Source organism: Moschus berezovskii, chromosome 11 (genome assembly GCF_049115385.1).
Source record: "Moschus berezovskii isolate FMDL1 chromosome 11, NW_MosBer_1.0, whole genome shotgun sequence".
NCBI classification, from domain to species: Eukaryota; Metazoa; Chordata; class Mammalia; order Artiodactyla; family Moschidae; genus Moschus; species Moschus berezovskii.
In genome coordinates, this window is record NC_142470.1 from 78,735,770 (window position 1) to 78,751,011 (window position 15,242).

The following is a 15,242-nucleotide window of genomic DNA, read 5'->3' on the forward strand; positions in this document are numbered from 1 at the left end:
TTCCCATAAGGCAGATGGCCCACGCCCCTTTGAGAAGGAAGCCAAAATAAACAGCTAATTCTTGCCATACCAGGACTTAAAAAAAACCCAAACCAAATATCCCACCATATCCCGCCCTAGGAGCTGCCTGGTGTTCTTTCATTTTTTCCAAGTTTTACTAAACCTATAAAATTGTATTCTTGCCTGGAAAAAAATCCCATGGATTGAGAAGCCTAGCAGGCTACAGTCTTTGGGACCCTACTGAGTGATTGAGCATGCACACATAAATGATTAATTTTTGAAAAAAGGACATGTGTGCATAAGCTTGAACTTACACACACACAAAGCCATAACAAACACACACACACAAAGCCATAAAATCCCAGGAGAGAGTAGAAGAGCTGGCGGTTTCAGAGACTGAATGAACAGAAAAAAAAAAATCTTGAGGGGTGAGGAAAAGATAATTCTCACAGCTACTCAATGTTTTTTACATTTTTACTTTTCAATTTTCACAGCACTTTCACAATTTAGCATCATACTGCAGTGTTTTGGGTAAACCAAGGCTATCTCCCTCCATGGCCAGGCCATCCTTTTATTAGTCGGCCAGCAGATAAACCTCCCAGAGTAGCCTCCCTGGTGCTGGGCTGCAGACAAGAGGCAAAGGGATTGGCTTGGCTAAAGCACAAGGCACCTCTGGCTTTCAAGGGGCCCACAAGCCCCAGACTAGGCAGCAATGACTTTGTGGGGCTTAGGGCAGGACCCATGGCCGCGGAAATGGGGGGTCATTACCACACTGCGCGAGGGCCAGAGAACAGGAGGCAACCCAGGCTGGAGGAGAGAAGGAAGCCATTCACCAAAGAACTGCTGGGAGGCGGACAGCGACACCGGGGCTTCTGGGGCGGAACTGTGTAAGGCTCCAGATGTCAAAAGAGCAGGCCCTGAAGCATCATGCACGTCCGTGAGAACTGGGGATAGATACCCTTAGAACGCAGGTCAACAGAAAAGAGGACGGTTTCTCACGTGGACCCACAATGGCTTTGCCCAGACTTCTCCAGATGGACCCAGACAGCGTGCTGGCCAACAGATGGGCCCAATTTTACAGGAAACAGGCTGTGCCACACCTCATGGTATGGCCACCTAGGGCCAAAGTTCTGGAACACCAGCAAAAGGGAAACCACAAGCCTTCCTGCCGGGCTCTCGATGCCCCCTCACTTCCGAGTCCCTCCCACACACTCTCTTAGTTCCAGAAAGGTATGGCTATATCCTACTCCAAATAAGTCACTTCCATTTCCCCAGAGCCTCCCCCTGGATTTTTCCTGTACCTGGAAGGCACCTCTTCCATCCATCTGCAGCTGATCCACCCTAAAGTTTAACCTCACCTGCCACATCACCTGGGAAGGCCTCGTAACTTGCTAAGTCTCACTCACTTCCCTCTCTGGAACAGAGTGGGTCAAACAAGTTCTCCCTGGGCATCAGTGGTTCTCCTACTTGGAGACGGGCAGCTGAGGAGCTGCAGCCCCCAAGGGGATTCAAAGACCCACCCTCCCGCCCGCGCCAAGATGTCAAGGCAGAGCAGCCCACAGAACTGGGGGCAGCCACGTGGCCAGGACACCATGGCCAGGCAGCAAGTCTGGCGTCCTGCCCAGCAGGCCATGGGAGTAAGCTACAGACCAGCCACTACTGGGTGTTCCCGTTTCCTGCTTTTCCCAAATGGTGGACTTCACTGACCCGACAGCAGGCTGATGCACAGGTGGGGCCGGAAAGAGTGGCACTAGGTGGCTTATGACTCATCAGCGCTGGGATGGCCGCCGCATGCCGCGGGCCTCCTCCAGAGCGGCTGCTTCTCCCCGGGCACAGCACACCAGCAGCAGGCTCTGCTCACCTACCTGCCACTCCTCTGAGAGGAGGGACCCGAGTTATCCATCATGGCACCCCCAGCAGGCACTTGTTGAATCAACTGCTGGCAAATTTTACTCTCTCCGGTGGGAGCTGGGCCAGGGGTACCATGACAAGACACCAGACCCCTGGCAGGAGAAGCAAACTGACCTCTCACTGGGGCGACTGGGCCAAGGTCCAAATGAGCTTGACAGAGGCAGAGAATGCTGCAGTATGCAGCTACAATCAGGGGGATCTCTGGTGGAGGAGGCACCTCAACTGTGCCTGGAAGGAAGTGTTGGCGCTACCTACATGTAGAGGAACAAAAATAGGGTTGGTTGGCAAGGACAGTGGCCCAAGAAAAGGTGAAGGGACAGAACTTTTTAGATCAAGCTGAGCACCAGGAGTGGCCTCCGTTATCAGAAACATGTGCTCTGGGAAGGGAAGGGAGAAGAGGGAGAAAAGACTGGGAATGTGGAAGAAATGACCCTCTATCCTCAAGGGGCTTCAAGTTTCGTAGGAAGACAGGCTGACAGCCACGAGGACATAGAATCGAACCAGCAGGGCTCTGCAAAGATGGGCATTACTGAGGACAGGTCTTCTGAGAAGGGCCTCGACACCAGAGTATTCTAGATTATCTTTAATGCAAAGTAAATGGAAGATGTTTCCAAACCAATCAGAATGGTACCAAAAGGAGGTATCTATTCATGAGCCTCTATGTTCACAGCAGCACTAGTCATAATAAGCCAAGACATGGAAACAACCTAAATGTCCATCACAGATGAATGGATAAAGAAGGCGTGGTACATATATTTTAATATGATGGAATATTAGTCGGACATGGGAGCTTGGGAGACGACCACTGGCCACCAGTCCAAGCTCTGCTACTCACAATCATGGACAAGCCTCAGTTTTTGCATCCAAAGAGTGAGCATAAAAACTCTCTTCCATTCTAGAGATGAACTGAAGGTCAATCCACCAGCCAACAAACATTTATTAAACGAGAGTTCCAGGGCTGCTGCTGCTAAGTCACTTCAGTCGTGTCTGACTCTGTGTGACCCCATAGACAGAAGCCCACCAGGCTCCCCTGTCCCTGGCCCAGAACACTGGAGTGGGTTGCCATTTCCTTCTCCAATGTGTGAAAGTGAAAAGTGAAAGTGAAGTCACTCAGTCGTGTCCAACCCTTAGCGACCCCATGGAATGCAGCCTACCAGGCTTCTCCATCCAAGGGATTTTCTAGGCAAGAGTACTGGAGTGGCTTGCCATTGCATTCTCCAGAGTTCCAGAGCATTGTTTCTCAAACTGTAAGGTATATACACATTACCTGGGGATGCTGTTAAAAATGCAGATTCTGATTCAATACGTCTGGTGTGGGGCCTGAGTCTACACTTCCAATAAGCTCCTGGGTGGTGAATGTGATAATCCTGTCCCCCCCACCCCCTGCCCCCATCATACTCTCAGGGTCCAGAGCGGGAGGGCCTATGCCTCACGTTTCTGGGTATACCACGAAGTCAAATAACCAGAGGAGCTTGGAAGACTGGGGGAGGAGGGGCCAACTGGGGTACTGTGACAGGCAGGGACAGGGCCCTCAGCTCCAGCAGGGGACTGGGGAGCGGCTGGCCACAAGACAGGCCTATTTCTGTGTGGCAGACCCATCGACTCGGCAGCCAGGAGGAGCTGGAGGACCTCGGGAGAGACAGTCCTTCCTTAAAGCCAGAGGCTTTGACAGAGCCCAGCCCACCTCCCGGGGGCCCATGTGAGGCCCTAAAATCCAGTCCTCCGCTCCTGGCAGGATCAGGTCAGTCTGATCCCAGGTGTGATGTTGGGGAACAGTTCATTCAGACAGGGAAGTGAAGCTGTTTTATTTTTCTTAGTGAAAAGTTTGTGGTTTTCATATTGCTTCTGATCACATTTGACACAGACAATAACTTTTTTTCCCTCGGAGGAGCTGGAAGGTCATATACCTTCCTGTCTCCCACTCCATGCAACATACATGTATGTGCACATAAGGTTTCCTCACTTCAAGCAAGAGAAACCCACAACTGCTTCAACTGCCCCCTTTTCTCAAGTTCCTGGGATGGTGTCTGAACCCCTCCCTGAGAACCAGAAAGAATCTTCTGTTCTCATCCATGTCCCCCCAACTTCAGAGCAAGGTCAAGTCCTGGTGAGTGACCTCCCAGAGGACACACTGCCAAGTCCCTCTGCTTTGAACGGGAAAGCAGGTGAGTTGAGTGTGTTTTTATGTCTCTCATGAGTGAGTGAAGAGACCCAGAGCCTGCTCTTGAGACACCCACACTTACACCCACTGAGCCTCCAGGCAGGGCACTCAGGCCCCTCTCAGTATGACACACGGCCTTGCCTCCTTCCCTCCAGCCAGGCGGGCTGGAGAACCCAACTCCCTGCCCCACAGGAAGGGACCAGGTGGAACCACAGAGCAGACTCCAATGCAAGACGATACAGAAGCTCAGCTATAATGGCTTGGGCAGGCAGAGTACTGGGGAGCAGGCATGTCGGGCTTCCGCAGGAGGCCACCCAACGTCTGCTGACAGAGGCTGAAAAGAGGCAGCCTGGAGGGAGGGCATTCTGGTTCACACACAAGCTAACTGACGTCCAGGTAAGTCGTTTCACTTCCGCCAGCCTTTTTCATCTGTTACCTGAGAACTGACCTACATCATTGCCATAATCCCTTTCAGTCTAGGATTCTGAGCAGCAACATCAGAGTGTTTATGAGCTCTGGCTTCCTGGGTTCAAATCCTGATTCTGCCAATTCTAGGGAAATCCACAAGGGTCCCTTCTCCTCTTTGCTTGTAACTCCTGGCCTAGAACATACGAATGAAGAGAACACCTACTCAGGGGGTTACTGTGTAGACTGAAGGAAGGCATACCTGGCGTGGAGTGAGGGTTTAATAAATATATATTATTGCTTGTTGAACTCTGGGGCATGCTGCTGCCACCATTCTACTTACAGACTGAATGTTTGTGGGCCCCCAGGTTCATTCATTGTAGCTCTAACCTGAAATGGAATGGTTCCTGGAGATGGTGTCTTTGGGAGGTAACTAGGGTTAGATGAGGTCATGAGGGTGGGGGCTTGATGATGGAATTAGAGGTTTCATAAGAAGGTGAAGAGAAGAGATTTCTCCAGGAGCCCACAGGGAGGACAGGTCACGTGAGGACACATCGAGAAGGCAGCCACCCGCCACCCAAGGAGTGAGCCCCGACCAGACACCAACGTTGCTGTTACATGGATCTTGGACTTCACAGTCTCCAGAACTGTGACAAATTCCTATTATTTAAGCCACCCACTCTATGACATTTTGCTGGGGCTTCCCAGGTGGCTCAGTGGTAAAGAATCTGCCTGCAATGCAGGAGACTCAAGAAACAATAGCTTGATCCCTGGGTCAGGAAGATCCCCAGGAGGAGGAAGAGGCAACCCACTCCAGTTATTCTTGCCTGGGAAAGCCCATGGACAGAGGAGCTTGGTGGGATACAGTCCACGGGGTTGCAAAAGGGTCGGACATGACTGAGCACAAGTCAGTGGCATTTTGCTCTGGCAGCCTGGCAGACTAACACAAGCCCCATGCTCACAAATGGAGTCAGGACCAATGACGAGCCGTCCCCACCCCCTACTCTCTGCATGGGGAGCCCTGCTGGATCCCCTAGACCCAGGAAAACCACACCATGCACACTCTGGAGGCCACGTGCAATCTCAAGCACCCACAGGGTCAGGTGAACTTTAGCATGCCAAGCAGCAGGGTACAGGCACTGCAACAGGACAGAGAGGACAGGCAGAGAGCAGGCAGCAAGCACAGGGCCGCGTGCAGTCAGCGGGGGCTAGGGAGCCAGCACAGCCAGATGATCGAGCAGCCCACGCCGGGGACACCCGGCTCCTTACCTCCCCTGCAGCACCTCTGACCACCGGGCCTGTGTTCCCCCAAGAAGCTGGAGGCGTGCTGGAAAGAGTAGAAAGCAGGAGACAGGGAGCAGTAGGTATCGAGCCAGGCCTACAGGAAAAAGTGCCGGAAAGGAGCCCTGAGGAAGGGTGTTAGGTTCGGGGAGTCGGTGGCAGAAGTGGTTTCCAAATGCCAAATGAAGATCAACCCCCCAATATCCCCCCAGCCCATGCCAGGGGCGCAGAGAAGGGGACAAGAGAGCAGTGGGATAAGACCCCACACTGGACCATCCGAGACGGGCACCTGCTTCTCACAGCCCGGCCCTGGGTCTGTCTGGGGCGAAAATCTCAGATTTCCCAGGAGGGCATTAACAGTCTCTCAATGGTGAAAGGGACCAAGGGACTCAGGGGTGGACAAACAGCTCTCCAAGGAGGCTATGCCCTGCTCAAACTAGTCAGTCCTCCGGGACCCAAAGGAGACAGAAGACTGGGAGCGGAGAATCATAGTCCAAAGCCAACATCACAGGAGGTGGAGGTTCCAATCCTAGTTCCACCACAGATCTCTGGGTAACTCTGGGTGAGGTACCGTCCCTCTCTGGGCCTCAGTTTCCCTGTACGTAAGATGGAAGAATGTCCCCGTCTACAATAGAAAAGAAGGTGACAAATACTCTACCAGTACCAGGCACCAAATCCCCACAGGGCCACATGTGTTTCTAGACTCTGGGGGTTGGTTTGTGTTGGAATGAAGAGAAGACTGACCATCCAGGAATCCTGGCAACAGTCTGGACAGACAGGTTCCTGCGACCCTCACAGCCACCAAGAACCACTGCTCAGGCTCCAAGACCCCAGGGTTCAAGGATCCAGGGAAGAAGGAGCTTGCAGTGCAAAGTCTGGGGTAGGGCCTTCACTACCATGTAACACCTGCAAGCTCAGGTCTAGGGCACTCTTTCCCCACGTGGGCATCCACAACCCCCATCATGAAATTCCTACATCACTAAGCCCATGTGCCTAGCGCCCCCTCAGAACACTACTCAGCCTGGGAGGTGGCTCTGACCTGTGCATCGCAGGATCCCAGCACTGCCCCCCTGGGCCGCTCACAGCAGGAGAGCAGCAGATATCTGAGCAATTCCAGGTTTCTCTGCCATCAAGCACCTGACCTGTAGCCAACATCAACACTGGTGCCAGCCTGATGACAGGTGGCACATTTTTTAAGCCTTTCCCAACCTGGTTACACAACTGATTCCTCTTGTTCATGGTAACCCTGTGAGGGCAGGTTATTATGACCCTGTCTTATAGATAAAGCAACTGAGGCCAAGAAAGGTGAAGAGCTATATGCCCAAGGGCACGCAGCTGGGTTACTATCTGTCAACAGAGCAGGGGCGGGTTACCCAAGTATTCTGATCTGACATCCAGCCCATACCTGCGGTCAGCCAGAGGTGTGGCTGGTTACCCTGGCAACCACCTAGCCAGTCAGTGCTCTAGGGACGTGGGGGTCAGAGTGTAATGACCTGGGCACAGTGAAGGGGAGCCCTAGCCGGTGCCCACACCTACCTTTAATGACAAAGGCCTCTGCCAGCAGCCGCATCTGATACAGGGGCTTGTTCTCCATGGACATGTCATCAATGCCGGCCCGTGCGTACATGCTGATGGCATCTCGATATGAGCCTTCCACGTAGTGCAGCTTGCCCAGGATCAGCATGGCCTCACACAGATACTGCGGCTGAAAGGACAAGGACCACATCAGCGGGCTCCTGCCGCAAAGCCCCTGGCCCACGCCCACCAGGTACCTGGGGATGAATACTCCTCTCACTGAGCCATAACGGCGTGCCTAAGACCCTGCTCAGAACACCCCTCCTCTTCCTTCCAGAAAGCCTTCCCACCCCTCAAGTACACGTGGACAGCTCCCCTCTCTGCACACCTGTAGTCCCTGGCCTACACTGTGGCTCTTGGTGCTATCTTCACACGAGTCCCTAATTGTGTCGTGTGTGTGTGTGTGTGTGTCTTATGCCCCCAACTAGACTGCAAGTGGCTTACAAACTGGGCCCTGATTCCTTTCTCCTGAAGCTCCCAGAAGCTTCACCCAAGGCAGGCACTGGCACTCAGTTCAGGCACTTGCTCTTAACACAAGTAGGGAGTCAGAGACCCAGCCAAGATTTGTAGGGCCTAAACAGGGAGGCCTGGTGTGCTGTGATTCATGTGGTCACGGAGAGTCGGACACGATTGAGCACTGAACTGAACTGAACTGAAAACCTTATATAATTGTGGGTCGTCTATATATATGTGTGTGTGTGCTAAGCCACTTCAGTCGTGTCCAACTCTTTGTGACCCTATGAACTGTAGCCCCCCAGTGTCCTCTGTCCATGGGATTCTCCAGGCAAGAATACTGGAGTGGATTGCCATGCCCTCCTCCAGGGGGTCTTCCCAACCCAGGGATCGAACCTGCTTTCACATCTCCTGCGCTGGCAGGTGGGTTCTTCACCACTAGTGCCACCTGGAAAGCCCCATCTACATAGACAGATAGACAGATGCATATATGGATAAATATTTAACCAGGTGAAAGGCCTTGGAAAGAGTCCTGCAGGTGAGCGGCTTGAAGCTGAAACCCTCACCCACAGCATCATGACCCCTGCAGGGAGATGGCCACAGCTGCAACATGGCCGGAAGACAGGAGAGTGAAGGCCTGTGAGGCCACCACCCTTATCTTATCAGAATCAAGTGCCTGCACTCAAGCCTATTTTCTTTTCCCTACTTGATCAAGTACTGCTTACACTCAAATCTCCGCCCCATATGAGCACTCTTGGGAACTCCCTCAGGACCCGAGCAGGTCTCGTCAGCCCTGCCTGAGAGTCCTGGCCTTGGACGTGGGCCCAGACTGCTCTAAAATCTCCCACCTTCTGAGGCCACTGTTTGTAGCCCTCTGCCTCCATGTCTGTGCTCAGCCAGCCCACCACCCCTTTAGCCAGGCTCTGGGCACCACCCCCACCACAGAGCATCAGTTCTGTCCACGAAGCTCCAGGGAGATGCAGTCCTGGTCCCCACTGCTGGCCTCTGTCACTAACAGGAGGCCCTTGACCCCCTGTAGGGAGATCAGAGTCTGGGGTACTCATGACCCCAGGGGAAGCATCCACCACTCCTCACCACCTACTGCCCTCTCAGAAGCCAACAAAGGGAAGTGGAACACAGCAAAGCCAAAATCTCCTTCCTCACTGGTCCGATACTCGTTCTTCCTTTGCTGCTGCTCACACAAGCCCCATCTAGAACAGTCTTCCCTTCCCTTCAGTCTATGCAGATCCTCCACTCTTCTTCGGGGCCTTGCTCAGGCCCACCTCCTCCTAGAGAGCTCCCTTCTGCTGACCTTCCACAATGTCTCCACCAAGTAAACCCACTGGGTCCCCTGTACGCCTGACCTGATGACTACAGACCTGCTCAAAGGCTGAATTTTTCAAGGGGATTTGCTAGTCTCCCCCAAGAGGTCACCTCTGCCCTGGGTCAGGGCCATAGATCACACACCTCCTAGAGGCACTTTCCTCCCTGCTCTGTCCTGGATTTCCCCATCGCTGAGGGCGAGATAATAACAGCTACCCATCACCTCCTGTCACAGCGAAGCCAAGAGCATTAGTAGACGAAGTCCAGAAAAGAGCTTTGAACTTTTCTCTAGAAAGGAGCTACATAAACACAGGCCAAGAGTAATTATTATTATTATTCTGTTCTCCTGTAAAGGGGGAAAAGGGCAGCTAAGCTCAGGACATGTTTCAGGGCGAGATGACACGGAGTGGTTCCTGGTGAACCAATAACAGTTTACAACAGGGCTTCCACCAAGCTGGTGGAAAATTAAGGACAATGCAGTGAATGTTTTATAAAGTTAAAGTTATGCTAGTTAAAAAGCTGCCTTTAATTCTTAATTCTTAAGCATATCCATCTTGTGTTTTGATGTTAAGATGTTTGTTCTTTTATGGACCGATAGTAATAGAAAATGGTATGGTTCTGCTGTTGTGCTTGGGGGCTTTGTGAATGTCCTTTCCTAGCAGAATGAAAAGTTGGCTATGCTCTTTGGGACCCACGCCTTTGAATTTGAACCTGGCTTGTCAATTCAACAGTGTGGGAACCACAGAGCCTAGGCCCCATGGAAGGATGCTCTGCAAGAAGCCACTGGGTCTGGGGAACAGTCCTTCGACTGGATGGATCAGGCCTGTCACCGAGCCTTTTTGTGCCTCACTGTCTCTGTCAATAAACAGGGAAGAGTGACCTCACGTGTACACTCAGGTAAGAGGAAGAAGAGATGGGGAAATACTTCACAGATGCCAAGTGAGATCTCTAAGAGCAGAAGCCGCAACATCGCCACCTACGTTAGTCCCAGTTTCTCAGTCATTATTTAATGTCTGCTCCAGTACTCGGGACACAGCACTGAAAAATGGCCAAGGACATGAGAGCGTGGGAGCAGAGTCAGACAGGCTGTGTTCAAGACCTACGCTGTGGTCCTTGGCTCGGTGACTAACCTCTCCTGGGTCTCAGTTTCTTCATCTGGAATATGGGAATAACAGTAAATACCATCGTAGAAGATTACTGTGAGGCCCCAGTGAGATGGCCTGGCACTCACTGGACACCCGAAATCAGGACAAACGGCTCATTTTCACCAGCCTCCAAAGCACGGAGCTGTATGGGATCTCAGAGGTGAGATCTGAGATCTCTGAGGGAAGAAGGTTCCAAACTACCCTGAGGAGGTGCCCCGGGACCCACCTCTCCCCCTCACCCCATGAGAACGCCTCAGAATGCATGGGAATCCACCTGAGATTTCATCTGCTGCCAAGAAATATCACACCCCAGTCACACCTTTGCCTTTGGGGCAAGATAGAGAATCCCACAAACTACTTTTAATATTTTATTTTGCCTGATCAACATGGAGTTTTTAGCCTTGGTCCATATAACGGTGAATTTCTCAATGTTATCAGTGCCTATCTTTGTCTCTGGTTAATAAAGCATGGTAAAATCTGTACTGAATAAATCTGATATGGTAGATAAAGCAGTTTTCACAATAATACATGCGGATACTATTCAGCAAATACAAAGAATGAGGTATTGGCATGGAGACAGAATCAAGTGAGTTTTTGGTGCAAAAGAGCAAGTTGACAAGTAAGAACCCTATAATGCTAAGAAGAAAAGAAAGCTCCACACATGTGTACATGTGACTGTTAACATAGAGAAGGCATATGGAGCTCACAGCAAGTGATGACCAGAGCTCAACTCGGGATGGGAGTGGGCACGGGGGTAGGAGTGGAAACAAGGACTTGTTATTATTCAAACTCGTTCTTTATTTTAGTGAACTTCTTTTTACAATAAGCCTGAGTCATTTTCATTTTTAAAAAGAAATTTTTAATATATAATTAAAAGAAAAAAATTTAAAGGGTCTTGATGGGAAAAACTTGAGACCTACCAGTCAAGTTCAGCCACTTTTATGGGCAGATGAGAAACTGAAAGGCCTGGAAGATCAGGGGACAGGCTCAGGGTCAAGCAGCTATTTTAATCCAGGACAAAACCTCCCAGGACTACAGTAATCCCTGTCAAGGAGTCTGAAGGCAGTAACCTTAAACTCCCAGGACAGTCTCCCCACACTGCTTACAGAAAACACACCCACTTCCTGGCCTGATATTTCACTCCCAACTCTCTGGCCACAATGTCCCTTTATACCTAATTAAAGCCATTCCCTGATGTTCCTGCTAACTGACATACTTTAAGGAAATCCTTCCAAGAGGAACTTTTGGATCATACACTGCTTCCATAGCTTAGAATGCCCTGTACTATCTGTGTTTAAGTCCATATCCTGACCCCTTTCAAGGTCCAGCCCCCAAATGGGCTATCAGAACTATCATCAGCCTGAGTTTGACTGCTGCAGCTCACCCCAGGGACTGTCCCCTAAGACTTGCCTCCCCTTGGAAGCTACTCCAGTGGCATGAATCACAGCCCACCTTGAACAATTTCGTAATAGGACTATCTTCTCAGAAGGCCTGCAGCCTCCCTGAGGTCAGGGTCCACACTGGACTCATGCTTATTGTCCTTGAAGTACATAACACCATGCCTTGTACATAGTGGGTTGCGATACAATATTTAAGTCAGGAAATACACTACTTTGGAGTATCTCTTGAAAAATTACTTCCTCTTTGGGTCTCTAATGACATACCAATACTTCTATCACAGCTCAGTATACACTGGAATTGAGAACAGTCTCAAACTTAAAGAGAGTGCATGAGAATCACCGAGAGATTTTTCTTAAATGCAGATTCTGAATCAGATTTTGCATTTTTCCCCTTACATTTGTTTATGTGATTATTTTGGGCCTTCATTGCAGCATGTGGGAGCTTTAATTGCAGCATGCGGGATCTTTAATTGCAGCATGCAAACTTAGTTGTGGCATGTGGGATCTAGTTCCCCGACCAGGGATCAAACTCGGGCCCCTGCATTGGGGAGCAGAGTCAGCCACTGGATCACCAGGGACGTCCCCAGATTTTGCATTCTTAACAGCTCCCAGATAATACCCATACTGCAGCTGGGTGGACCATGCTTCAAGCAGTAAAGGTCTAAAGAAAGCTGAGACTGTACCTCCCTCTATATCACTCTTCAATGCCTTGCATTCAGTAGGTGCTCAATAAAGGCACGTGGACTCAAACTGGATTGCCATGTTATGGAGTGCTTCCATTGCTAGACAACAGCATATTTGCCTGTTTCCAACTAGATGGTAGGCTTACTAGGTTTTATTTCCCTGAGACCCTCGAAGAGGCCAAAGATCAGGGACAAACTAGGTCAACCAAACACTGCGTGATAGAAACACACAACTTGGGCCACAAGTGTAATTTAGGTTGTTCTAGTAAAACTTTCTAGTCACATGAAAGAAGGTAAAACCAGGTGAAATTAATTTTAGTAATATATTTTATTTATTTATTTATTTATTTTCACAATTATAATCAAAATTTTAATAAAAAGAATATAAGGAAAAGAGTTTTCAAGTAAAAAGACAAATAACATTAGATAGTATAAACTGCAGATTTCCTTGGTGGTCTAGTGGTTAGGATTCCAGGTTTTCACTGCCATGGTCCACATGCAATCCCTGGTCTGAGAACTGTGATCCTCTTATGCTTCACAGCTCCTGCCAACAGCTTTGCCTGGGAGAACTTGTTCTTGGTTTCTATGGGTTTCACAGCTTTCTTCTCCACTTCCTTCTTGTTTTCTGAAGAAATTCCAACTTTGTTGAGATTACTTCTGTATTCCTTCAGTTCTTTCAGCTCTTCTTCTCTTCGCTGTTTTTCTATTAGTTCTTGCTGCCGAGAAACTTCATCAAGGAAGTTGGTCTCCTCTTCATCTAAGCCTCTTACCATGTTTTTGAATTTGAACTGTTCTTCATACTCCTGCTGCTTCCTGTCTTTCTGTTCCTGTAGCCTTTCATACAGAGACCGAGGGTCATAAACCTCCTCTGGGCATTCTTCTGGATCTTCAGGTTTTCGAACTTTTTCCCATTCTTCTTGTCTCCTTTTGCGCCGTTCATCTAGCTCTGCCTCAGATACAAACCTCTTTTTGATAACAAGGTTATCGTCATCCCCTCCATCCATAATGGAACAGTCGCCACAACAAAGCTCCGCCCCTCTTCCGGCGATGTAACCCAATCCGTACCTCCCTTCATCCCCTAATTTTAGTAATATATTTTATTTAATACATTCAAAATATTATCATGTGAATATGTAATCAATATAAAGAATTAGTGATCTTTTATATTCCGTGTTTTGTGCTGTCTTCAAAATTCAGTGTGTGTTTTACACTCACAGCACATCTCAATTTGGATGAGGCTTGTGGCTAGTGGTTACTATACTTAACGGCACAAGGCTGACCCTTAAGAGATACATGCTTCTCCAGCAACCAAATGACCCCGGCAAGACTGGACAGCAGACAGGAGGGAGGAGAGAGGAGAGACAGCCCCAGGCTTGGTGGGTAGAGGGGAGACCCGCTTACCGGCAGCTTCCCATGGTTAAGGATGCTGCTCAGATAGTTTCTGGCTTCACTCATCTTCGGCTCATTCTTCTCCAGCAGAGGGATGGAGTCTTTTATCGTGGCATGGTTCCCCTTCAAACACTGCTCTAGGAGGGCCTCGGCCAGGAGCAATTTCCCCAAGTCATCTGGAAAGCAGGGCAGGAGTCAGAGTCGGTACTTGAGGGCAGCAGTTCCCTTAACAGGGCAAGTGTGAAGACTGTACTCACCCAACCACTCCCGCCCCCAGGCACATGAATGGTCCAGGTCTAAGAAAATAAAGACACAGATTCCACAAACTTAACCAGCCTTTGAAGAGAAAACACAGACATTCTACCATGGTCACAGCACAAACTGCCCCCTTTGGTTTAATTTCTGCAGTATAGCGGTTGAGGAAGTGGAGTTCCCAGGACTTGGGACAAATTCCGGAATTTCAGAATTTAAAATGACAAAATCATATCTGTGCTCCACAGTGATAAGTTCTTACACCAAGGAGGAACATTTCCCAAACAACTGAAGAGGAAAAATAAGCATGGTGGCTTACACATTTTAGGAGTTTAGTGCTCCTAACTTCTTTAGTGCTCCTAATGTAACCAGAATTGGTTTTCTCTGTTTTTAAGGTATTTGAACATGACCCTGGGATAACCTGGGCTTCCTCAGTGGCTCAGCAGTAAGGAATCCTCCTGCAATGCAGGAGACGTAGGAGATGTGGGTTGTATCACTGGGTCAGGAAGATCCCCTGGAGTGGGGCATGGCAACCCTCTCCAGCATTCTTGCCTGAAAAATCCCATGGACAGAGGAGCGTAGTGGGTTACAGTCCATGGTGTCACAAAGAGTCGGAGACAACTGAAGCGACAGATCATGGCACGGCACTGGGATAATCTAACAGCCAAGCAGAGGTAAGGCGGGAAGCAGATTTACTCATATAGCAAGGCAAATCCTTGAACATCCTCAGAACTTGGCATCTGGAGTTCTCTCACATACACGTTAGCTCGTCTATAGACCTCACTACTTGGCTAGTGATTTTATACTGCTTGATTTAATTTGCCGTCTCCCCAACAGCACTAAAAACTCCAGTCTTGGGGCCACCACATTCCTGCTACTTACAGCAGGGGCAACCTGGGTGGGGTGGGATCCAGGTGCTCAGGGTGCAGGGTCTGAGGATGACGGTGATTTAGATATAGCCTCAGGTGGCTGTGCTTGGTGTGACTGGATCATGGCCCAGTTCCCTTGAACAGAGCAAGGACCACTGAATACAGGCACCCAATAAATATTAGCTGCTGAGTGAAACAGATCCTTTCCATGTGGATCCAAAATGCCTCCAGGAAGGTGAGCTACTCAGAATGCCCCACTGCTGGTGGGGCAAAAGTTGGTGGAACCTCTATAAAGTACAATTTGGTGACATATGTTAAAATTATTCCTTGCACATTCCATTGACTCAGCAATCCCATGGCTACAGACATCCTCAAACATGTGTAAAACGACTGAC

General features: G+C 49.8%; 1 protein-coding gene and 1 pseudogene across 2 annotated transcripts in view; both read right to left on the minus strand.

Annotated features, from left to right (window-relative positions):
• The window catches only part of TTC7A (tetratricopeptide repeat domain 7A), a 118,622-nt gene that overhangs the window by 96,371 nt on the left and 7,009 nt on the right, over positions 1 to 15,242 (minus strand). For both annotated transcript variants that reach the window (XM_055400912.2, XM_055400913.2), the window contains exons 2-3: positions 13,739 to 13,902; positions 7,295 to 7,463 (exon numbers count right to left, since the gene is read on the minus strand). In XM_055400912.2, the coding sequence (XP_055256887.2) occupies positions 7,295 to 7,463; positions 13,739 to 13,902 (333 nt within the window). The remainder of the gene's footprint in view (positions 1 to 7,294; positions 7,464 to 13,738; positions 13,903 to 15,242) is intronic.
• On the minus strand, positions 12,781 to 13,459 carry LOC148776216 (PSME3-interacting protein pseudogene; annotated as a pseudogene).